The sequence below is a fragment of the Wolffia australiana genome, chromosome 15, assembly GCF_029677425.1.
Source record: "Wolffia australiana isolate 7733 chromosome 15, ASM2967742v1".
In the NCBI taxonomy this organism is placed as follows: domain Eukaryota; kingdom Viridiplantae; phylum Streptophyta; class Magnoliopsida; order Alismatales; family Araceae; genus Wolffia; species Wolffia australiana.
The window spans coordinates 10,914,679-10,939,798 of record NC_135849.1 but is presented as its reverse complement, the minus strand read 5'-3'; the positions used below and the strand labels follow the sequence as shown (position 1 = coordinate 10,939,798).

The window sequence follows — 25,120 nt, the reverse complement described above, 5'->3', positions numbered from 1 at the left end:
TCCGAATAGGTATGCAAACGATTCGCTAACCGTTCGTGAAAACTTGGCATTCCAGAGGAATCTTTATTTTTTTCCAATACTCTCCCTCTCTCTCTCAGTCAATCTCTCATTCTCTCCCTCATTCAATCTCTCTCTCTCTCTCAGTCAATCTCTTGCTCTCTCCCTCATTCAATATCTCTCTCTCTCCCTCTCTCGATCTCCCTCTCTCTCTCTCTCAGTCAATCTCTCGCTCTCTCCCACATTCAATCTCCCTCTCTCAATCTCCCTCTGTCTCTCAATCAATCTCTCACTCTCTCCCTCATTCAATCTCCCTCTCTCTCCTTCTCTCTCTCGGTCAATCTCTTGCTCTCTCCCTCTTTCTCTCTCAGTCAATCTCTCGCTCTCTCCCTCTTTCGGTCTCCCTCTCTCTCTCAGTCAATCTCTTGCTCTCTCCCTCTTTTGATCTCCCTCTCTCGATCTCCCTCTCAGATGATCTCTCGCTCTCTCCCTCTTTCGATCTCCCCCACTCTCCCTTTCTTGATCTCTCTCTCTCACTCGGTCAATCTCCCCCTCTCTCCCTCTTTCAGTTGCCCTCTATCTCTCACGGTCAATCTCTCTCTCTCTCCCTCTTTCGATCTCTCTCTCTCGGTCAATCACTCTCTCTCTCCCTATTTTGATATTTCTCTCTCTCTCCCTCCCTCTTTTGATTTTCCTCTATCTCTCCTACTGTTCTTCCATCCCGATACTGGTACCGGATGACGGTATCGGGACGGATGTTGTATCGGATTTCAGAAAGGCAGATTCCGGTATCTATTCTTTTTGATATCCAGGTATTGGATGTCATTATCGGATATTGATTGCTATAGTGCCCATATCCGATACCGATATCCGTCTCAATGTCAGCATCTGTCTCCGTCTCAGGGGGAGGATGACGACATCGGATATCGGGTGTGCATATCAGTTTTCGATATCCACATCAAATTTTATTCTTAAGGTAATTTCGTGTATTTTGGATTCAAAAATTTGAATCCAAAATACACGAAAGGCAGAAAGAGAACTGTAGACGGCGGATGGCAGACGGTGGACGGCGACGTCGGCGAACGGTGGCATTGGCTGAATCGGCGAACGGCGGACTCGCGGGTACGTTCGGTCATGTTTGTCTGGGTCGTCAGTTTTTTTATTATTTTGCCTCTAATGCTCTCATTCTATGCCACTTAGTTCTTCTAATTTTTTTTTTTTGTTGCTACTTCATTCGCTGATTCCCAGTTCTATAGTTAAATTGACTAAACCATTGCATCCCAGTGCTATAGTTAAATTAAAAGATGTTCTTTGTTTGAGTTCATAAATGGTGTTCTTTGTATATATTCTGATCAGAAGTTGGCATCGATCACAACCCAATTATGTTCATCAATAGATTATGATCAAAGTAAGATTCTGATCAGATATCTGATATCAGACTTTGATTACGGTTTAACATTGATCATTATGATATTCATATTATAAGGAAACCTTTGATCAGAACTTCTGATAGGATTCATAAGTTTGCCCAAAATCTAGATCAAAAATCCCAATAAGATGTTGACTCCAATCTGAATCTGTATAACCAGTGTTGAACTCTGATTGTAGTCAGATTCTGGTCAGGTATGATAACTATATCAGGGTTTTACTATGATCAGATTTGAACTATGATGATGAGGATGCTCGTCAGAATCAATCATCTGATCAAAACCTTTGATCAGGCTTAAAATATTATCAGCATATGATCATGATTAGAGATCTTGATCAGAATTTGGCCTTGATCACAGTCCAATTATAATCAGAGATAGATTGAAAATATTCATATTACGATCGGATCAAGTTTAACACCAATCATTATTGGATACAGATAAAAAGAAAGCCTCTTTTCAGAATCATAATTTTGATCAGAATCAAGATCAAAGATCCAATCATAAGTGGAATATGATCAGAGTTTGATTATAATTAGAGTAAACTCTGATCATAGTCGCACTCTTCTCCGGTGTGACATTTTATCAGAATGTGAATTTAAATGGAATTCAACTGGTCATAATCAGATTATGTTCATAGCCAATTTTTTATCCAGATCTCTATTGTGGATCAGATTCTTATTAGATTATGATTTTATCAAATCAGACTCCAAACAAATTTGATATCAATTAGAATGGATTCATATCACAATGGAATATCTGATCATGACCTCTAGTTGAGGGTTACGATTCAAAGTTGACTTTAATAATAACTTAATTTTGATTGGTGGTGAAAATTTTGATGTGTCTAACTCTTATTTGATTAACATTCGAGCAGAGTCTGATAACTGATTGCAAGTAGGCCGATGGATCCATCCTCTGGCATCGGATCATTGCTCAATGCTCCCTTTATTTTTCATCTAGTTTATCTTTATTTATTTTATCGCAAACTTTTTTATTTCATTATGTGTGGGGTTGTGGTTTTATTTTGTGCAGTTGTTGAGTTATATTTGAAAAGAAATGTTTGGTAATTATCATGAAATGTACTATTAATATGTAGACTTTACCTGAACCTAAATATGATCAGAATATATACTAATCTATTGCTCTCTAATTCTCCCTCTCTCCTCTCCTTTCTGCTCTCATTCTCTCTTACTCTCTAACTCTTCCTCTCTCCTCTCCTCTCATTCATTCTCACCCTCTGATTCTGTTATATATTTTTACCTCTAGTTCTCCCTCTCTCCTCTCATTCTCTCCCACTCTCTAATTCTCCCTCTCTCTCTCTCATTCTCTCTACTCTCTATTTCTCTCTCTCTCCTCTCATTCTCTCTCACTATCTGTAACTTCTTAACTTATATTTCTAACTCTCCCTCTCTTCTCTCACCCTCTCTTACTCTCTAATTCTCCCTCTCTCCTCTCCTCTCCTCTCTTCTATCACTCTCTCTTGTTCTTTACTTTTTTACCTCTAACTCTCCCTCTCTCTTCTCATTCTCTCCCACTCTCTAATTCTGCCTTTCTCTCCTCCTCTCTTCTTTCTTAATTTTTTACCTTTAATTCTCCATCTCTCCTCTCGTTCTCTCCCACCCTCTAATTCTGCCTCTCTCTCCTCTCTTCTATCACTCTCTCCTCTTTCTTATTTTTTTACCTCTAATTCTCCCTCTCTACTCTCACTCTCCCCCACTCTCTAATTCACCCTCTCTCCTCTCATTCTCTCCCACTCTCTAATTCTCCCTCTCTCTCCTCCTCTCTTCTATCACTCTCTCTTATTTCTTATTTTTTTACCTCTAATTCTCCCTCTCTACTCTCACTCTCCCCCACTCTCTAATTCACCCTCTCTCCTCTCATTCTCTCCCACTCTCTAATTCTCCCTCTCTCTCCTCCTCTCTTCTATCACTCTCTCTTATTTCTTATTTTTTTACCTCTAATTCTCCCTCTCTACTCTCACTCTCCCCCATTCTTTTTTCTTATTTATTTGTTACATTATCTTCATGCGATGTCGTATTAAACAACCATTGCTTACCAAATTATGTCTTCATAACCATGAACCCACCCAGAGGCAGTGCCCCAACCCAAGACAGATCTAGGTTCGGAGCTATAGGTCCTGAACGTACGGACGGGGGAACTTCTTGTGTCGTACAGAGTCACCCTCATTCGAACCGTTCAATTGACTACTTCGAACACATGGAAGATGGATACTACGCATGCTTACTGTGCCACGAGATGAACCCGCACAATTAGAGAAAAGCGATAAAGCGTCAGGCCGACAAAAGTGCCAACGTATTTTGGCGACATTTCAAAGCTTGTCATCTTGCTCTTCACACGGAGCTTAAGGGCGATGTGTTGGAAGACCCTGATCAGCCGCGTATATCCGACAAAATGCAAAGCAAACAACAGGGAGAGTCAAGCCGGCGATGGCCAACAAGAGGGCATACGCTAGAGGAAACGAAGAATGTCATCGCACGGTTTATATGTAGGACTGATTCAACGCTGAGCATTGTTCAGAATGTCACATTCAAGGAGATGTGGCGTTACGCGACACTTCTCGACTAGGATCCTCTAAGTGCCAAGGTCATTGAGTAGTGGACCATCCAAATGCATGGTCGCATGAAAGAAGATGTGAAGAAGCTATGGGAGAATGTGGACCGAGTATCACTCACCGTAGATGCGTGGACTATTGAGAACAGTACTGTACTACTAGGCATCACCGTCCATTGGGTGGACGATAAATGGGTGTACCGAGAGCGGGTACTTGCCCTCAGAGAAATCGTCGGCAAGCACGATGGGGAAAGCATGGCGTCCATCATTCTCCAGGCTCTAGAAGAATTCTGTCTGCAGCCGAAGGTCAGCATTTAGCGTCAAACTCATCTTATTAATTAAACTCGTGACTTTACATGTGGCTGATATATATGCAGGTCTACGTCGTGACTACTGACAATGACACGGCGAATAAGAAGATGTTGGCATTGATGGCGAGAAAGATAAAGAACGTTAACCCGACGTTTAGCACCAGAAGGCACGTCCCATGTGTTGCACACATTATGAACATTGTCATTCAAGCGGTAATAGAAAGCTTCGGCATTCCTTCGACCCAAGCTGTAGAGCTTGAAGAAGGAGATGAGACCAGGACAGTAAACCACTACGACAACGACCAGGACAACGAACTTGGAGATATGTTCTCAGCATCTGACGATAATGACGGAGCACACCGCCCGTTATGTTTGGGTGATGCAATTACAAAGGTGCAGACACTGGTGCGCAGTATTTGGAGCTCTACGTAACGGAGAGAACATTATGCAAAGGCATGTGAAGATGACCCCGAAGTTGAGGACTCCAACATGGTCGTCTTAGACTTTCCGACCCGATGGAGCAGCACTTACGCTATGTTAGCGGTTGCCGTGAAGAAAGCGTGATGTAATTGATGAAGTGTTGAAAGCTTTTGGCCAGAAAGGGATGGAGACAAAGATGTCGAAGGACGAGTGGGAAATGGTGAAAGAGTTTTATCGCATCCTTGGACGTTTCATCGTATCAACCGACCATGTTTTCAAGATAGTGACGCTGGCGATATGTGATGTATTATATCTCATAGACGGCCTCAAAGAACACACGGAGGAAGTGGTTTGGCAAATCGAAGATGGCAATTTCTTCACACACGTACGACGATTGCATGAGCAGATCATTCCAACATGGCGCAAGCGTGTAAGGCGATGCATTGCAAGCTTGCACGGTATGCAGAGATCTTGTAGGCGAATGAGGCAATCACCACCGCGGCATTAATGGATCCATTCCACAACAGGTCAATGCTCCGTTCGGGTGTCCGAGAAGCGACCATCGCATACGTACGATCCTTGTTACTATGTGACTCGCCGAGCCGTGGATCGAGAGGGGACGCTGAAGAGGGACACTCAAGAGGTAAAGAGTTGGACTCTTGGCTTCAGAGCATTATGTGGAAAGTCCAACTGGTACGTGCATCAACGAGGTTGGCGTGGGACGAGTTCAAACAATACCTAACGGAGGTCGTGCCTAATGAGGGAGTGTTCACTCCACTATCCCGGTGGGCCAGCATAGGGCAAAGCATTTCCCCTTACTTGCAGCCGTTACGAGGGAGCTGTTGTCCGTATGTGCGACAATCGCTCCTGCCGAGTGCATGTTCTCGATGGGCAACGCTATTGTCACATACAAGAGATCACGTCTATCACAAACAAGTATCGAAACACTCATCACTGTGAAGTGTTGGCTCCATGCGGACAACAAACGATGGTACACTGACATTGAGCTGGATTCGGATGGCAATGATGGACAAGATGGTGTGGTCGCATGTGCTCGAGGTACACATCAAGTACATGAACTACATTTTTGCCATTTTTTATGTAATCATCATTATTTATTTCTTAACTTTCGGTAAGCAGTTGATGACCAAGTAAGCACAAACCTCTAACAGAGCTGTGGGCAAATTCCTAGGGGAAGGGCGTGTTTTTGACAAAGCCTCCTTTGTTCAAAACTTTGCACCACTGTCCTATATATTTAGTGAATTTTAATAAAAATTTAGACTTGACCATGTATATAATTTTATATTTTTATTTATTGAAATTTTCAACATTTTCATGAAGAATTGTTGAATTTTCCTAAATTAATAATTCCCACTTAACCAAACAAGTAAAGTACTTAGTTCAAATGTGCACTTTATTGGGTATTATAATTATTGGTTCCTCAAACCATGTTGAAGCACCAAAAAGTGGGGAAGAATTTATTAAAAAATTTTGCAACATTTTCCTAAAAAGTTGTTGAATTTTCAAAAATTAATAATTCACATTTAACCATACAAGTAAATTACTTAATTTAAATCTTTATATAACTCAAATCACATTTAACCACAATCTCCCCTTTTTATATTAAACCGTCAGATTTATTATTCCTCTTACTAACTATTTCTATTATCTATAAAAAATATTAATTATAGTATGCACATTTATTTTCGTAAAATTCCATTATATTAATTTTGTTAAAACATTAATTGTGCCCCACATGTATGTTGCAATTTTGACATATTAATTTTGACATTTGACAATAATATGTGCTAGGGACTTTTATTTTTGTTATGTACATCACCCAAATAATCTTTATACAATTAGATAATCTCTTCCCTTATTTATCTAATTGTTATCCAGATTCTTCTCTGTCCTTCCTTTTATCTTCTACTAAAAATAAATACACCTCTTCACTATTTTCTAAATCTTTATATCCGTCATTACTATATTTCTCTATCCTATCATATATATAATCATAATATCACTCAAAATAAATAATCATTATAATTAAATATCATGCTAAGCTTAGTATCCTTACTCATGTATCTTAATTATAAATCTAAAATAACCCTTCCACTAATATCTTACACTCTCCCCTTATTATTAAACCTTCAGCTTTATTATTCCTCTTACTAACTATTTCTAGTATCTATAAAAAATATTGATTGTATTATGCACATTTATTTTCGTAAAATTCCATTATATTAATTTCATTAAAACATTAATTGTGGCCCGCAAGTATGTTGCTATTTTGACATAACAATTTTGACATTTGACAATAATACGAGCTTGGGGCATATCTAAATTATCTAAGACGTAGCATCTGTGGGCGCGCGCTATGGGATTTAAATTACGACGACTGAGGCAAATTTAAACCTCAATAGAATTTAGAAATTTCCCATATGGGATTGCGATGGAATGGGAAAAAATATGCGGATATCGATTATCGATATCCGTATATCAAAAACCGATATCCGGATATCGAAAACTGATATCCGGCATCCGGTATCCGTCACGTCCCTCTACCTACGGTATCCGGTACCGATATCCATCTAACCCTCATAGACGGATATCATCCGATATCCGATATCCGGCACCGTTGCATTTTTTCCCGAATATCGGATATCGGTTGTCCGATACCGGATGGTGGACGGATACCGGTTGGGTGAACAATAATATCTCCCTCTTTTGATCTCCCTCTTTGGGGTCAATCTCTCTCTCTCCCTTTCTTGATCTCCCTCTCTTTCTCGGTCAATCTCTCTCTCTCTTTCCCTCTCTTGATCTCCCTCTCTTTCTTGGTCAATCTCTCTCTCTTAACCCTTCTCTCAGACAGTATCTCACTTTATCTTATTCAACCTCTCTCTCAGAAAATCTCTCTCTCCCAGACAATCTCTCTCTCTAAGATAATCTTTCTCAAAGACAATCTCTGACTCTCTCTCTCTAAGACAATCTCTCTTTGAGACAATATCTTACTCTCTCTCTCTCTCTGAGACTCTCTCTCTCTCACTAATAATACAGGTCTTTCAAAATGTAGCCTGTTTGCGAACGAACACGAATGCGAACATAGATTTTCAATTGTTTGTTTGTCGAAGAACACTGTTCATTTGGTGATGAACAATGAATTTCCCATCCCTAATCAAAATAAGGAACTTATCCTTCATTCCCTTTATTAAATTATGGATTTTGAGCTGATACAATGCACTTCAACAATGTTTTAATGGATCCAATTAATTAACACATGCTTGTTCGCATGCTAAATGGTCTATGCATCAAGGCAATTCTTCACATCAAACTAATTACTGGTTTCAAACCTTTGATGTATGTATCTTCTACTACATATGATGCCAAATGTGGAATACAAACTTCTTGTTTTTCCAAAATCAATTTGATATTATTATACAGAATTGTGTTGATTCAAATTAAATAATGCTTCACAATTACTGCCATCTGATAAACTATACCAATTTTTTTATTATGTTTTGAAATTCGCCAACTCAGGATTCTGAAATAGCTTTCCTTGTACATGAACTAATCCAATTCAGAATCTTCTAAGTGTATAATACATACATAAAGATTATATTTTTCAGCTATAGGACAGAGTCGGAAGAATTTTATCACACACTCAAGCCATTCCTTTAGTTGAGAGCAATGAAATGATAGTGCTCAACATTTTTTAAAACAATAACCTCATTGGTTTGTAGGGTCTTTAGCAAATTTCTAAGTTGGCTGTGGAAAAATCTTTAATATATTTCTGAATTTTCAAATGGAAATGAGGTGAAGGGTATAGCTTCAGAGCTGTTATCTAATTAATTACATGATTCATTAAAAACAAGAGTCTTTATTGATCTTGTGTGGTTTGATCAAGTTTGGAACCATAATCAGCCTCAAAATATTCTGAGGATCTGATGGCTCTGATACCAAGGATATGATCCCATTTGTAATCACCAAGATTCCCATATCTGTAGTTAATTTGTAAAATGTTAGTTGAGGTGAATGATATAGCTTCAGAGCTGCTATCTAATTAATTACATGATTCATTAAAAACGAGAGTCTTTGTTGATCTTGCGTGGTTTGATCAAGTTTGGAACCATAATCAGCATCAAAATATTCTGAGGATCGGCTCTGATACCAAGGATATGATCACATTTGTAATCACCAAGATTCCCATATCTATAGGTAATCTATAAAATGTTATTTGATCTTGACAATGAACGAAATCAGATAGAGGGATCCATGAGTAGAGTTAGTGATGAGCAAGTTAAGAGGGAGAAAAATCAAGAAAAGGAAAGATAGGGTTGACTTTTTCAACCCTAATGTTCTAGAAGCTTCCAGAATGATCTACAATTTTCTAGATTCTAGAATTTTTAGATGCTTCTAGAACATTCAAGATCCGTCTAAAGCCTTCTAGATGATTCTAGAAGCTTATGGTGTAGACTATTCTACAAGCTAATGGATCCTTCTAAAAGTTTGTGGGCCTTTCTAGATGTTCTAGAAATTTGTAGAAATCTTCTAGAGAGGTAGGTCTCTAGAAGCTTCTAAGTAAGTTTTAAAAAAGAGTTGTCTATTGGGTTCTAGAGGCCTTGACACGGATGAACAAATCAAAATATTCCACAGCGGAAGACTTGAACGGAATTGAATGATACCATTAAAACCATGAAACAAAGTACCTTTACATGGATCGCATCCGTGATTTATTGGATCTTGGAGCGAGCCGAGTTATGCTACTCAAATGTGCAGCCTCTAGATGTATCCATGCGATCCTCGACACGTCAGATCTCTCCCTTCTCGTTGACGAGCCCCGTTCTACCTCCATCGTCGTTGTTACTCCGTCCCGATCGCATCAGGCATGGAGAGGGTGTGCGGGAGAAAGGATAAGACGGGGAAAGGCCCCTAAAAAATTCTGGCTTGGGTGAATTTCATTCAAGGACTTCCACTATTTATACTAAGTGGGTATTTTTCATAAAAACCCCCAACACTTAAGTATATCTTCCGATGTCCAAAAGACCATTGGCGTGTCACTCGCTAGGCCAATGTATCAGTTTAGTTAATGACTCCAGTGGCCCAATAACCTTTATTGTCCTTCCAAATTAATTAACTATATCATCATATAGATTAATTAATGTCGGATCGATTTAACCCAATCGATAGGTCGAGTCTCCAACATGTGGGGTGCCAAGCTATATCTCGTGTTCTACAAGATACAATGGAGTGTGTATCGACTCACTTCATGGAACCTGTTCGTCATCGGTTACCGTGTATGTATAGTCCCTCATCCACTTGATGCTCCTTGGACGACTTAGGGTATGGTCAACTTCAAACCCAATGGCTTCGTCCGAGTTAGTACTAATGCATTCGGAAATCATCGGAGAACTCTTCTCCGATATTTCATTGCCTTGGCCAAGGACTTCATCGCATTGTCTTTGTTGAGCTGTCACCTCTTATACCGAGGGCGGATGATCCCATCTTGACCACTCAATTGTCTTCGTGAACTTCTTGATGAACTTCGGGGCTCAAATGTCATCATCAAACTGGATATGGAGAAGGCCTTTGATCGAGATGAGTGGAATTTCCTCACCCTAGTATTGCGCCGCTTTGGTTTAAACACTAGGTTCATCGATCTTGTCTATACTTGCATAAGAGAGAACCACTTCTCTCTTTTGATGGATGGAAATTCCACTGGATTCTTCACGGCCACGAGGGGTCTCCAGCAAGGCGATCCTATCTCGCCTACCATTTTCATATTGATGGAAGAGGTCCTCAATCGATCGCTCACCCGCGCGATTGATCGCGGCCTCATCCAACCGTACTTTACGAAAAGGGCATGCCCGATCCTTTCACATTCTCTATTTGCAGATGATGCTATCCTCTTCCTCAATGGATCTAAAAAATCTATTAAGGAACTTATGTGTGTCCTCACGGCATACGAGCAAGCTTCGGGCCAGCTCGTAAATGTCTCACAGAGTAGCTTTATACTCGGTCCTTCCACTACTATAAAGCCCACTCAAATCATTCAGCATTACACTCGATACTCACGAGGATGTCTTCCTTTTGAATATCTTGGATGCCCTATCTTTTTGGGACCCGCGATGCATCATTACTTTGATACCTTGCTGGGTAAACTCTGAAAGAAACTAGAGGGATGGAAACTACATTTCCTATCACCTGGTGGGCGTATCCAACTTATTCGACACGTCCTCATGAGTATCCCATTGCACATGCTGGCGGTTCATTCACTATCTTCTTCGGTCCTTTGCTCAGTGGAATGCCTATGCGCACGTTTTTTATGGTCAGGCCACCTCGAGGGAGAGTACCGCCACCATTAGGTTTCTTGGGAGAAAGCATGTCGATCGACGGACGAGGGGGGTCTAGGGATCAGACGCCTCACGGACATCCAAGACATGCTCCAAAAGAAGCTCGTATGGCGCTTGCGCACCACATACTCATTATTGGGTTGTTTCATCTACGCCAAGTATGGCGAGTGGGCCCATCGTGCGGTTGACATTGGGAGTCCTCGGCGATGGCGACAGTGGCAGTGCCACTGGCTCCAGCTGGCCCAGGTCACCCGCTGGCACATTGGACGAGGCAAGATTAGCGCATGGTTTGATACCTGACTACCCACTCACGAGTCACCCACAGTTTATCCCACACGAGGTGCGACTAACAGTGGCACAACTGCTTAGGGGGAACACCCAACACCTACTAGAGGAGCATGGCCTCCCTTCAGATACGTTCCGTGAGGTCCAGAGAACCTCACTCGGGTCCACTCCAGACTTTGCCATTTGGACGCTCACGCCCCAAGGCACATACTCGTGCAAATCTTCATGGGAACATTTTCGCGAGAAATTCCCCATCCAGCACTGGGGTCGCCGCATCTGGCATCTGGCGATCCTTCCTCAAGTCTCCTTTTTCCTCTGGAGACTCTTGCATCGCGGCCTACCAACTGATGATCGCGTGGCTCGTAGGGGTTACTCTCTCGGTTCCCCCTGTCACTGTTGTCCCACAACTCCACACAGTGAGACCATGGATCACCTCTTCTTCCAAAGTGAGACAGCACTCGCATGCTGGAGCGTCATCACTGATTGTTATCGTCCAATGACCCCGTCTGAGTGTTTTGGCAAGATTCTTATCTCGCCAACACGCTCTACACGGAGCCCCATCCTACACATCACCATAGCATATCTACTATTGGAGATTTGGAAAGGGCGAAATTCTTCTCGTTTTGCAGGTACACCCAAGCGTGTCGTGGATATCAAGCGTCGAGTTCAGATGTGGCTAAGGCGCATTTCACATCTACTCCCCCCTCGCGCCATCAGATCCACACTCGCTTGCGACCTCCTACGCTCTGTGGGCATTCCGGTGACACCTGCCCCGATCCGCATTCAGTATCGGGTTGTTTATTGGCTACCACCGCCAATAGGCATCCTTAAATTGAATGTGGACGGTTCTGAAAAAGGGAACCCGGGGCCAGCGTGGGGAGGAGGTATCCTACGGGACCATACGAGGAGTATACTCTTTGCTTTTTCCTCTTACTACGGCATACAAACTAATACAGTAGCCGAGGCTATGGCAATCCGTGATGGTCTACTCCTCTGTGACGAAAGGAACCTTCACAATATCGTTATAGAATCGGACTCACAGATTTTGGTTGATATGCTTCGTCTAGGTACATGATCCCAGTGGCGATTATCCCGAGTATGGAGAGACATCATGCGATGCCGACCTCACACATGATGCTTTCGTCATCAGCTGCAGGAAGGCAACCAGACAGCAGATGCACTCTCCAACCATGCGGTACATGTACGAACCCCCTCCTCCATCTTTCTTTCTTCGCAGGCGCTCCCTTCGACAGCTAGAGGCTGCTATCACGTCGATCGTCTCGCCATGCCGACCCTCCGCATACGACGAATCGTCGTAAGCCCGCGGGATTGGAGGATTGCGTGGAACGCTGGAGCGACAGCGGCAGACAGCGCCCGCCTCGACTAGAGACCTCACCACGCCCATCATCACCGAACTCCATCGTCATCACGGGCTGCTCTAATGGAACGACGACGTGCACATCTCCCGAGCGCCTGCACGGTATCTTTTATGTATCTTTTCTTTTTCTTAACATGGGCGTGGACGAGTGGGATCCGAGTGTAATTGGGATATTTATACTCGCTACACGCCTGTAAACATTGATAAACACTCCACTTTATAAATAAAATCCCCCTGGGTGGCGTCCAGGGCACGGATGGATCGGTCTACGGGCACAACCCCGAGGTTGGCCGTACCCGCCACCGTGTTTTTGCCAATCAAAAAAAAAAAAACTATCCCTAATACCACAATACTATTAATATTGTTCATATTTCCTCCTATTGTCTACCATTACTCTCTCTTAAATTAATTGAAACCCTATAAAATTTAAGAAAGTATATTTAATCCCTATCTGTAGTAATATTAAAATCTTCATATATATATATATAGCTTTATCTACTTCATCAACCTACTTATAATTAAATAATATCTCTCCCCGATATATGCAAATTCTTTCAACCCTTTCTTTTTACTCCCGTATCTTACATCTCACTAAGACATAATTATATTCAAAAATCACCTAAATCTAATATCCCTTTACTTACCATATTTATCTCTTCTATCTCACATATAACCTACTAATCACAGTATACTTGTGAATCCATCTTTTAACTTAATTTTCATTATATCTCAATTAAAACTATAAACATAATTATTCTAGTCTCGATCTTAATATCATCCTTTACTACAATATTATAAATTCATTTGAATATCCGACTTCCTCAATACGTATAATATCTCTAAAAGTAGTACCCCTGATAATAATATAGATAATAGCTTATATTATGTCTTTCTTTTCTCCCTTACACCATCTACTATTACTAATTATTCCATATTATCTTGAATTCTCTATTATTTTAATTACTTCCTCCATTTACTAATCACTTATCTTCTACCCCTCAATATATTTTTATTCTTGATTACTCGTCTCTGATATTATCTTATTACATACTCAATTCCTCTGATCACTAATTTCATCATCTTATTATCCCTAACCCTAAATCAATCACTAGATTCACCTCTAATGGCCAGTCACTGTGTAGAAGACCTTATTCCTATTATACATATATTTGAGTGAGTTTACATAATTAAAATTTTTATTTGATTTAGGTAAATTAAATTTACAACGACAATAAAAATACATGCGAATTTGCCTTTATCAATCAATGTCTTTGATATGGTTAACACTCAAACCCTGGTTGGGACTTTTAGTTAATACTACTGCATAATGAAATAATTTGACAACAACTTCTGTTATTTATTCACTACCTTGAATAGGGATTTTATTAGAATGTATTCCTTGAGTCGATCTCCTCTTATATCGAGGTTAGAGGCTCCCATAATGATCACACATTCACCTTTGTGGACTTGTTACATGTGAGAAAGGAAATTTGGAATCTAATGGTTAGAGACTTGTAGGTAATACTCAATACATTATCACATATCCATAAGTTCTATCTGGTGTCTCATGTCCAACCACTTGCACAACTGTGATATGAATCAACATGATTGTTATTAGTTATAATACCACTCGATGATTCATACATATCGATTCATTGAACTCTTTCTCCTAAGATTACCTACTTAATGTCATTAGCGTCCTCAAACTAGTGTCTATGAAATAAACCATACTCATCATCTGAGTAGAGATAGATTGTTTTATTTTTTGATATATTTTGATGTCCTTCGGGAGTATACTTTGAATACAAATATTTCCAACACATTTTAAAATAATAATGGCTGCTTCATTAATATCTCCTCGTAATGCACTGAATAAGTACATGTATTCATGGACATCATTCATAAGAATCTCAGACACATCATAAATAGTTACTAGAACCAAGCTGGTATCATTTGGAATACTATGATTATGGAATTTAGGTCATAGTCAAAACACCCTCATTCATCCACATGAAGAATGAAAAATACGATATATAAACAGCTATGAATGAGATATGCAATGTGAAACATGCTTGCATGCCATATAATTTAATTATTTATAAGTGAGAAATACCCATAGATGTTTCTGCCTAACTCATTTATAGTTTCGACAAATATTTTGTTTTGTATTATCCTTTGGTGTGTTCCGCCTTGATGTGACTCGGTTAATCCTTACAGATCTATAGTGATGCTAATTTAAAATAAGACAAGGGCATAATATATGATACATATCACATGTATATATCTTGAAATAGTTCATTAGAATAACAAAATGGAAGTGAATTGGATTCGTTGCAAGGAAATGTGATAGTTGAGAGTCTTGGTTCTCCATTTTGAATGGTCCTATTTGATTTCCAGTTTTTTTTCCATTGGAATAATCTTATCTCAGTCATTGGTCATGGAAAAAAGAAATTATATCTGATTAAAATAATATAACTTAGACTAGAAAAACAATATATATAAAATAATAATATTAATAGATATAAATCATATTTTTTTGATGATCTCAAGTATACATACAGAAAAAAGTTAGTCAAGGTTATATGGGTATAATGGATAATTTTAAGAATTTTATTTCAAGTATTTAATCATCAAACTCGATCAATTTATAGAAAAATAGAAGTGCAAATGATAAACTAGACTTACCAAGCTATTCGATGATGTTTGGTGTTGGCGTCAACCTTCGAGACTCCCATGATTTTTCCTCCAATCAAGTCTAAGAACTTCTCTAGATTTACCTAGGTTCTTGTAAAAGCTTGAGGTCAGTCACTCCCTCAAACTGAAGGCCAATATTTAAGAGGAAAGGTGGAGCTAAGATAAGTGAAGTGATAACATAATGCTAGATTTCTCATTGCAGGTTTGACTTACGAAGCACCAAACTGCATAACTGGAAGAGCAAAAAACTTATAAGAAACAATCTGAAAACACCTTAGGTGGGGTGAGAGAGAACGCTAAGTTCTTTCATCTACTCAGTCTTCATGGACCCGATTTGATGGTCGATCAATGATGATTCTAACTTACCATCAGAGAACATGGTTTCCTTTAAGATAGTGATAAAGTTGGGCATGTTTTGCAATACTGAAGTTCTTACCTGGCCTGGCTGACTTTCTCCCAAATTTTCATGAAAACACCAGAAAACACTAAGAGCTAGATGCATAAGTTTGACCAGTCTATTCTTCATAAAACAATATTTCATGGAAAAGATCAAGTATAAATGATAATATGCGATTTGTGGAGACTAAAATATGTCTTTGTCATGGCGCGTGTATATTAGGTCCATGACACAACTGATTGCATATTAACAGAGCACGCACACTAGCGGTCATGTTATACTTCAATCATAAGTATTTTTGCAATCTCTTGCATGACACCTACATTTGCTATTATATTTTCATGTATCATTCAGTTATCCATCCATTCACCAATTTATTTATTGCTGGATTATTATTTTACAAGGTACATGAAGCAAAAAAAAATCATAAGTATTTCATACCTTAAAGATCATTCTTTAAGGTATGAAATATAGTATTGAAAGACACACATGGGTGCATGGAATATGGTTTGTTAATGATATGAGCCTCTCGAGATGCTGCTTAAGATAGTAAGAAGTCTTTCAGAAGGGAGCCCCTTTGAATGGGGGTGTTTTGGCTATAATCGAGGATTTACAAATAAGACCTACTCCTGCAAGTCATTCAAGATTAACCTTACATAATCTTGCAAAGGCAAGAGGCTGGTCTGGAGATACTCTATATCTAGATGAGTTGGTGTTGAGGACCTTAACTTAATATAGCCTACAATATGTATCCAACCAGGCTCAAGAATCGACCAATAGTATAGGGGTGAGAGTAAACAAAACCCACACACTAATTTGGAGAAAATGGCTTCTTGAATGAGATGATAAGTGTTCACAATTGAGGTCCAAAACAACAAGTACAGAAGGAGAAAAGATAACAAGTTCACCAAAGGGACGAACCAACAAGAATATACACACTTGGTGTCACCTCCTTACAAAAGCCTCTTTGCAAGATGTTGTGTTCTACTCAACTCTACTCCAACTCTCCAATTAGCTAAGCTTGAACCCTCCAAGGTCACTCACAGGATGCTCTCAATAATTCCTGGTGAAACTCCTCCAAAATTCCCTCAGAATTTACTCCAAGATGATGTAGACACTGATGGAAATATATGTGGCTGGCAAACCAATCACACATTCCACATCTCATTCCATGTTCATTTATAGAACACATTCATTATAGTGCACGTGTGATGGTTATAACGAAGTTCGTGAATACATGATCGGACTTAGTGAATTATGATGAGATCATAATATGGAGATCACTAGTCTTTAAGCATGTGCTCTAAACATTCTATTCGAAGGATACACGAGAAGGACATCCAAGTATCCGGATAGAATAACACTATCTAGCCTCACTCATATAGTAAGTATGGCTGGTCCAGTAGCCATTAGGGATAGATAGTGTGAGATCTTTAGTGGAAAGAGTTCACTGAATTGATCCGTATGAATCTTTGAATGGTATTATACCGAACTGTCAATCGAGTCGATTCACATCACGGTTGCGTAGGTGGTCCTTAGACCTGAGAAACTAAAAACGTCTTGTGGACGGATGATTGTACTTTGACTATGGCCAATGAGTCTCTATTCATGGATCCTAAATGATCTTAGTTCGGGTACATCAAGAAGTTCACGAAGACAATTGAGTGGTCAAGATGGGATCATCCGCCCTCGGTATAAGAGGTGACAGCTCAACAAAGACAATGCGATGAAGTCCTTAGCCAAGGCAATGAAATATCGGAGAAGAGTTCTCCGATGATTTCCGAATGCATTAGTACTAACTCGGACGAAGTCATTGGGTTTGAAGTTGACCATACCCTAAGTCGTCCAAGGAGCATCAAGTGGATGAGGGACTATACATACACGGTAACCGATGACGAACAGGTTCCATGAAGTGAGTCGATACACACTCCATTGTATCTTGTAGAACACGAGATATAGCTTGGCACCCCACATGTTGGAGACTCGACCTATCGATTGGGTTAAATCGATCCGACATTAATTAATCTATATGATGATATAGTTAATTAATTTGGAAGGACAATAAAGGTTATTGGGCCACTGGAGTCATTAACTAAACTGATACATTGGCCTAGCGAGTGACACGCCAATGGTCTTTTGGACATCGGAAGATATACTTAAGTGTTGGGGGTTTTTATGAAAAATACCCACTTAGTATAAATAGTGGAAGTCCTTGAATGAAATTCACCCAAGCCAGAATTTTTTAGGGGCCTTTCCCCGTCTTATCCTTTCTCCCGCACACCCTCTCCATGCCTGATGCGATCGGGACGGAGTAACAACGACGATGGAGGTAGAACGGGGCTCGTCAACGAGAAGGGAGAGATCTGACGTGTCGAGGATCGCATGGATACATCTAGAGGCTGCACATTTGAGTAGCATAACTCGGCTCGCTCCAAGATCCAATAAATCACGGATGCGATCCATGTAAAGGTACTTTGTTTCATGGTTTTAATGGTATCATTCGATTCCGTTCAAGTCTTCCGCTGTGGAATATTTTGATTTGTTCATCCGTGTCAAGGCCTCTAGAACCCAATAGACAACTCCATTTCATCTACGGTACTGCAAATCTTCATTTTCCTTGAGCTCAGCTGACATAGTCTTGAGCTTTCCATGCCGCAACAGATCTGTCACCACCTAGGATGCTTCTCTTCACCTGAGAAAGGGTCGTCCGCTATTTTGGTTCTCTACAATGAAAGATAATCAATTGGGATGATAAAATAACTCTTTAAGGGTCAAGGATCGGTCTTAATGCATTATTTGGCATTATATTTGAAGAGATATCATTTTTAAAAATTAAATATATAAATTTCCAATATTTTGGTGAATTAGTATCTATTTTGTGGAATTATTGATTATCGCAAATATCAATGAAAAATCATCAGCTGAATTTGAGTTCATAAAATAATTTATAAACATCTACTCATAAAATAACTTTGGTAGTTAATGATGAGCAAAGGTCATTTCCACAGGGAACATATATTAAGGTTTAAGTACCCTTTAAGTGATGATTCAAGAGGGATGAGAGGAGATACATATAGAATAGGAGATTGTGTTGCGATGAATACGAGGTGGCGAGAGAGTGATAATAAATATTTAGCAATGATGATATAAACAATGATATGAGGAATATGTAGGAAGATGTGAATATATCAAATGGAAATGAGAGAGTGAGATAAATGAAGACGTGAAATTATGATGTACGTAGAAGATGAATAAGAAGATATGTTGTTGAATGGGTGAATGGGTATGGATGGGTGATGGTGAAATATAATGGTGAAAAAAGTGAAATGATAATTAATGTAGAAGATGAATGATGAAATGATCTAACCAATAGATGTAACGGAAGAACGGGTAGGTGGTTGTGAGATGGAGAAGAGGATCATGGACTAGATGATTCAGGGTCTTTATTTGCGATGAAGGTGATGAGATCAAGATCAAAGATGGTAATAGTAGGGTGAGATAATGAAGGATGGCGATGAGAATGAGATGATGATGTAAATAAGAATGTAGATCTAACTAAAGATATGTGAAGGAGAGATACCAATGTAAGACAATAGACAAACCTAAGATTCCTATGGTCTGCTGGGATCAAGGCACTTTTATCATGCAGATCAAACTCTCCCCTTATCTATTGATCTTCCCCAATCACACAAAACACGGAGAACACCTCGATCGACCTTAAGAACCCTCACTCTCTTTCAATCATCCTCTCTAGGAGGAAGTGATTTCAAAGATAGTTTTACAAAAATCCAAGGCTCTATTTATAAATCTACACCCTGTATCCCTTTCCCAAAAGGAAAAAGGGAAAATTTTAGCAAAGATTCAAATAAATTCCAAAGGTGCAAAAAAGTAAAAATAAGAACAGTAAAATATCTACACTGCGTAGTCTTTTTCTTATTTACAGTCATATTTCAAGGAGAATATTCCAATAATGAGCCATAGTCATTATACTCACGTATTTATATAAAAGGAGTGAGAATTGCTATACATTGTATACCATCCTTAGCAATGGAAGATGTATAGTGATTTTATGCTTGAGTTGAAATAAAGTTCATTTAACTTCTCTTTATTATTAACTTAACCTAGTATGTATTTCATTGAGATTCATGTTTAGGGTTTCAAAATGAACATAACTATATATATTCAAGGGAACAATTCAACTACTAGATCTTCAAGTAAAAGGTATGAACCTATCATAGACCCTCTAATAACTTAATTTGGCACCTCAATATTAATGGTTGTAAATGCGTCATTTATATAGTCCTCGAAGAACATGAAGATCTTACACCTTCTCATTGTATTGTCATTTCTAATACTTTAGGAGTGCTTTCGATAGGGAAATTACAACATGAACACATGCAGTTGACAAATTATTGCAAACACTATTTTAATAATTTTAACTGGTATTATGTAGATCACTGAAGGAATGTCAAATCTAGACCTACAAAAAATAATGTGTTACTTACACGTATTCAAGTTTAGGAGTACACTTATACCTCCATAACTTATTTCCTGTATTTCTCCTAGAACATGAATGACAATATTCTTCTTTTAAATAGTTTGACAACCTAAAAATTAGATTCTCTCAGGAGAAACCATCTCAGTTTTTTTTGTAATAAGCCAGAAAGTTTATTCACATAATTTGGGTTTTTTGGTTCCAACTATGATGTATGTAATCCATGTAAAGTTTGGCAAGGATCAAGTCCTTTCCAAAATTCTGGGAAATATTATCATCAACAGTGCAGTATCCATGTGACGTTATGTACTTAATTTCTCTTACTAAATATAGTGATCTTGTTTATATTGATACATTTATATCTTACTTTTCAAGACAGTCCCCATAACGTCTTTATCACCAGGCCTGGGAAGTTATTTTCAATCGGCCAGTTCTTCATGCACGGTCGTCACCCAGTCTGTGTCTATTAGAGTTTCATCATCTTTATTAAACTTTTCTTGGGATATGAAGGCTACGTCTACTAAGCACCTAAAAATGTTATTTGCAAGAAGTAGCCCCCAACTTGATGCGTTTCAGATAAAACTACAAATGGTGTAAATTGTCGTAATAACCATCAGAGTTTCACAAACATACCATATTCTCATCTCCTTGGTATGATTCTAATGGCATTGCATTGATACAAACTCCAAGGGTCTGGACTATTTGACAACTACCCCTTTCAAAGAAACTCTATTTTATTTCTAAAATCCATTTATTGGCCAGTGGCATTGAAGGTTTCGAGCATTAGGGTCCGTATGATTGAATTTAGGAAGTAAGTTTTAAGAAAACTTCTTTCTGTAAAAACAAGCGATATGATAAAAAAATTGATTTATGCTATTACTTTGATGTCATGATTTTTCTACCTGAAAATTTCAAAAAAACATGCATTCGTGTACCAACGATATACTTTCTATGTCAGCAAAATCTTCAGAAGATGGAACTATAAACACAACAATATTTCGCCCAACAGAAACCAGGCAGAGATAACAAGACGAGATTTGTCGAGTGCAAAAAAGCTGGTAACCTCGATAAAAGCTTATTTCCACTTTACTTTTAGACTAATTAAAGTGGTCATAAAGTTTTCCGAGTCAGGATCATGGTCTCAGCATCAAAACTCAACGGGAATTAAGGAAAATAAACTTAATGGTCGAGCGCAAAATTAATTCAGCAGAAGCTCACGTCATTTGCCGTTTGTTATTCACAGAGAGAAAAAAAATAGACTCTAGAAAATGAAGAGGATACCGCTATTATCTGTCCTGAAGAGGATGCCGTTTGTTATCATCTGCCATTTGTTATTTATCCGTCTGCTGCCCAGAAGAAAGTCTCTGGCTGCGCGCCTTATCAGCTTTCTCCATGTAGTCTTGGTGTGACTGGTGCTTCGATCCTACCAGATAATAATAAATTAGTAGTTCACACGAAATTATACAGCCTTGCGGATTGAACAGATAAAAAGCTACTCCGGACTTTCAGTGGCTTGGATCCAACAAGTTCTACATTTGTCTGAAAACTATTCCGGGCTGTCCTATTCTTCTTTCAAACGTCGCCAACCCTTCCACTTTCCACTGTTTGTTTTTCATGTCATTGAAAACACGTTTATAAGCAACATAGAAGCAAAGCTGTCCAGGGGCCCTAGATCGTGTCAGGGTTCAAAATTTTTTAATCGAGCAATGGATGAAGAAATATCGGTCGATCAAATGGATCAGTTGAAAATGATAGCTTATCAAGAGAAACCGATGATGATAATAAGATAAATGTCAGTGACATCCGTAATATCATCCCCCCAACCGTTTCACGAAAAAGAAAAATCTTTCTCATCAGAAAAACTTTTACATTCTTAGTTTTACTTTTCTAAGAATTTGTGCATATATCTTCAATTGTACGTATACAAAAAAACTTAGGCGAAACATAAAAATCTTGGATCTTTTAGTGAAGGAGTAGAGTAAATGTAAAATATAGTAATATTTGAGGCACCGATGTAAAAGAGAAAAAATACTTAGAAAGTCAAATTGTTTTTCTGGGGATAGAGACGCTTGAACCCTTATCATTTCTAAAGTCGACGGACTTTCCGCTTACTAACAATGTCATTGTTGCCAGTAGTGACATGTATAATAGGGACTCTCTTTTTATTCTCGTCCAATTCATTTTATTCTCGAGATAACAACAGACCGAAAAGGACAAATCTTTCTCATCAATAAAACTTTTACAATCTTAGTTTTACGGGAGGAAACCGCAGACCACACAAAAATCCACACGCCTATGTAAAAAAAGGCAAAGAAATGCTTCAACTCAGCTTAAACTCTAATCCTCTACGTTAGTCCAATAACAACAGACCGAAAAGGATAAGTCTTTCTCATCAATAAAACTTTTACAATCTTAGTTTTACGGAGGAGACCGCAGACCACCCAAAAATCCACACGCCTATGTAAAAAAAGTAAAGAAATCCTTCGACTCAGCTTAAACCATAACCCTCTACATTAATCCAACAAAATATCTATAAATAGATAAATATTTGCAAATCCAGTCACAAATCTGACAGAAAAGATCGAAAACATTCGCGTTTAATCGCATTAAAAAAACTGTGTTTAGTATGGGAACCAAAGTGAATCGTCGAAAGGTAAATGACGCAACCGACGTAGCTAATCTAAACCATTCTGTTCCTATCACGTCAAAGATAAGGCATTCACGCTGATTTCGGAAGTTGATCGACCTAAGTAGAGAGATTATCGAAGGCCCGCGAGATTACCTTTATTCATGAAGAACCAGGGCGCCGAAAAGACCAAGCCGATGACAGCCAACCCGGCGAAGACGTGCTTCTTATCGCCGCTGTAGAGGTAGTGCTCCACCTTCGATCGAAAGCCACCGCCTCCGCCGGCGCCTGCCATTTCTCCGCTCCGTTCCGTTGCGACACGACGACAGAACATCTGCCGCTCGGTGTTCTTTGAGGGAGACAGTTTATTTAATAAAAATCATTTATAAGAATAACAAAAAATTTACCTTTTTGGTAGAAAAAATTATTTACAGTCTGGTAAATCTCTAAATAAGGACGGTATGATACAGACCCGGACGAAGACGAAACGGTGAATTCGTCCCTCCCCAGACCCGGACGATAGACGGACGGGACGATAGATCTTTATCTGCAAATTCTACCCAACTTATTGGCAACGTTCAGGATCTTTTTTTCTTTGCTTAAGCCTTGGGACTATTAGATGTAATGGAAGCTTGCGTAGACTCCAATGTAAAACATATATTGGTCCACCGTGTCTTAGAATGAGGATAAAGTTAATCCTTTTTGGCCTATTGTAATTAGGGTTTGACGGTCCCGATCCGGTCCAGTTTTCTGGCATGGACCTAAACCTTACCTAAAGTTCGGTCCAGTTCCAGTCCAGTCTTGTTCGGTCCCGGTCCGGTCCAATACGAGGGGTGGCAGAGGAGCAGGGGGGTGGCAGAGGCATTGTGCGGAGCAGCGGCGATGAGCGCTTGGGGCGGGTGATGGGAAGGGCGATGGTGAGGGGGATGGGTAGTGGGTGGGACAGGGTCCGGTCTGGTCTGATCCAGTTTTTTGGCATGAACCTAAACCTTACCTGAAGTTTGGTCCAGTTCCGGTCCTGTCTTCTTCAGTCCCGGTTCAGCCCGGTCCGACCGGTCCCCGGTCCAAAATGTCAAAGCCTAATCGTAATTAATCTCAATTCTTGGGGGGAGGGGGGTGGGGGGGGGGGGGGGGGGGAGAGGGTAATGGTATGCCCAATAGAAAAGTCAACTGCATGACTCATGGACTCCATTTATAGAATGCGGGTGAACTTAATCCTTTCTTGTTTATTGTGATTAATCTCGACGTAACAATTAATATACACTTAGCGTCTGCACATATCACTGTGAGAACCTTAATTTCTTCAAAAAATAATAACTTAGCTTATTTTGAAATGTTTCAATCATGTCATTGATATGAGTAAATCACATGGTCGAGAAAATATGTTGGGATTAAACACTTGAGGGAGTGTATTCGGAGAAGGAATTGAGAAGATAGTGACGATGAATAGTGAGCCCATGTAAGGAGAATGCTCAAGATGTCATCGTAAGCCTCATCATGTCCTAGAGTCATCACCATCGAGAAAATATCATTTGCATCAGTGGAGAGAGAGAATCTTCAAATAATAACTGTCACACAAAACTCCACTTGATGGTCTTTAAATAGGCGCACTACTCATGACTTGATGGTCTTCAAGATATAAGAAATACCAACTATCCTGCATAAAATGGCACAATACTCCTTTCTTGGACTTCCAATGCAACTATTGCAATGACTGGATCCACCCCTGGATCACGTAAGAGCTGGCTGGGGTTTTGACATAACAAAAAAATGCAAGCTTGATAACTTGCAACTATATACATGTATAATTGTCCATATCTTAAGAGATTGATTTAAGATGGACAAGGATCCGCTTGAACAGTCCTGGCATCCTGTCCGGGATAATTACATGGAAATAAATGTTGGGAAGAATGGTGCAAATGTCCAAGGAAGACTAGAAACATTAAAGAAAATGGCATCCACAAGATAAGAGTCTGAAACACCTCTTCCTTCTCGATGCTTCCGCCATTTGATATTTATTAACTTCTAGTAGGGACATTCCTTTTTGTAGGGATGGGAAGTTCATTGTTTGTCACCGAATCAACAATGCTAGTTGATGAATGAACAGGAAAAAATCTATGTTCACAGTCATGGCTGGTTCGTTGTGTTCGTTTGCCAACATTTTGC

General features: G+C 39.4%; 2 protein-coding genes across 2 annotated transcripts; one reads left to right on the top strand and one right to left on the bottom strand.

Moving 5' to 3' along the window:
• The first annotated feature begins 3,534 nt into the window (after positions 1-3,534).
• On the top strand, positions 3,535-6,010 carry LOC144713093 (putative transcriptional regulator tpeD). Its single transcript, XM_078587583.1, has 2 exons — positions 3,535-4,304; positions 4,376-6,010. Exons 1-2 carry the CDS (start codon positions 4,056-4,058, stop codon positions 4,739-4,741), a joined length of 615 nt encoding a protein of 204 aa, XP_078443709.1. The 5' UTR covers positions 3,535-4,055; the 3' UTR covers positions 4,742-6,010.
• Positions 6,011-21,492: 15,482 nt separating this feature from the next.
• Positions 21,493-23,300, bottom strand: LOC144713309 (uncharacterized). Its single transcript, XM_078587889.1, has 2 exons — positions 23,111-23,300; positions 21,493-21,751 (listed from the first exon to the last, which is right to left on the bottom strand). Exons 1-2 carry the CDS (start codon positions 23,286-23,288, stop codon positions 21,660-21,662), a joined length of 270 nt encoding a protein of 89 aa, XP_078444015.1. The 5' UTR covers positions 23,289-23,300; the 3' UTR covers positions 21,493-21,659.
• Positions 23,301-25,120: the final 1,820 nt, after the last annotated feature.

Bases quoted from the DNA above. Each gene is read 5' to 3' on its own strand.
- LOC144713093 (XM_078587583.1), top strand. From the start codon at position 4,056: ATGCATGGTCGCATGAAAGAAGATGTGAAGAAGCTATGGGAGAATGTG. The intron at 4,305-4,375 runs GTCAGCATTTAG...ATATATATGCAG, and splicing joins AATTCTGTCTGCAGCCGAAG to GTCTACGTCGTGACTACTGA.
- LOC144713309 (XM_078587889.1), bottom strand. From the start codon at position 23,288: ATGTTCTGTCGTCGTGTCGCAACGGAACGGAGCGGAGAAATGGCAGGC. The intron at 21,752-23,110 runs GTAATCTCGCGG...ATTATCTGGTAG, and splicing joins CTGGTTCTTCATGAATAAAG to GATCGAAGCACCAGTCACAC.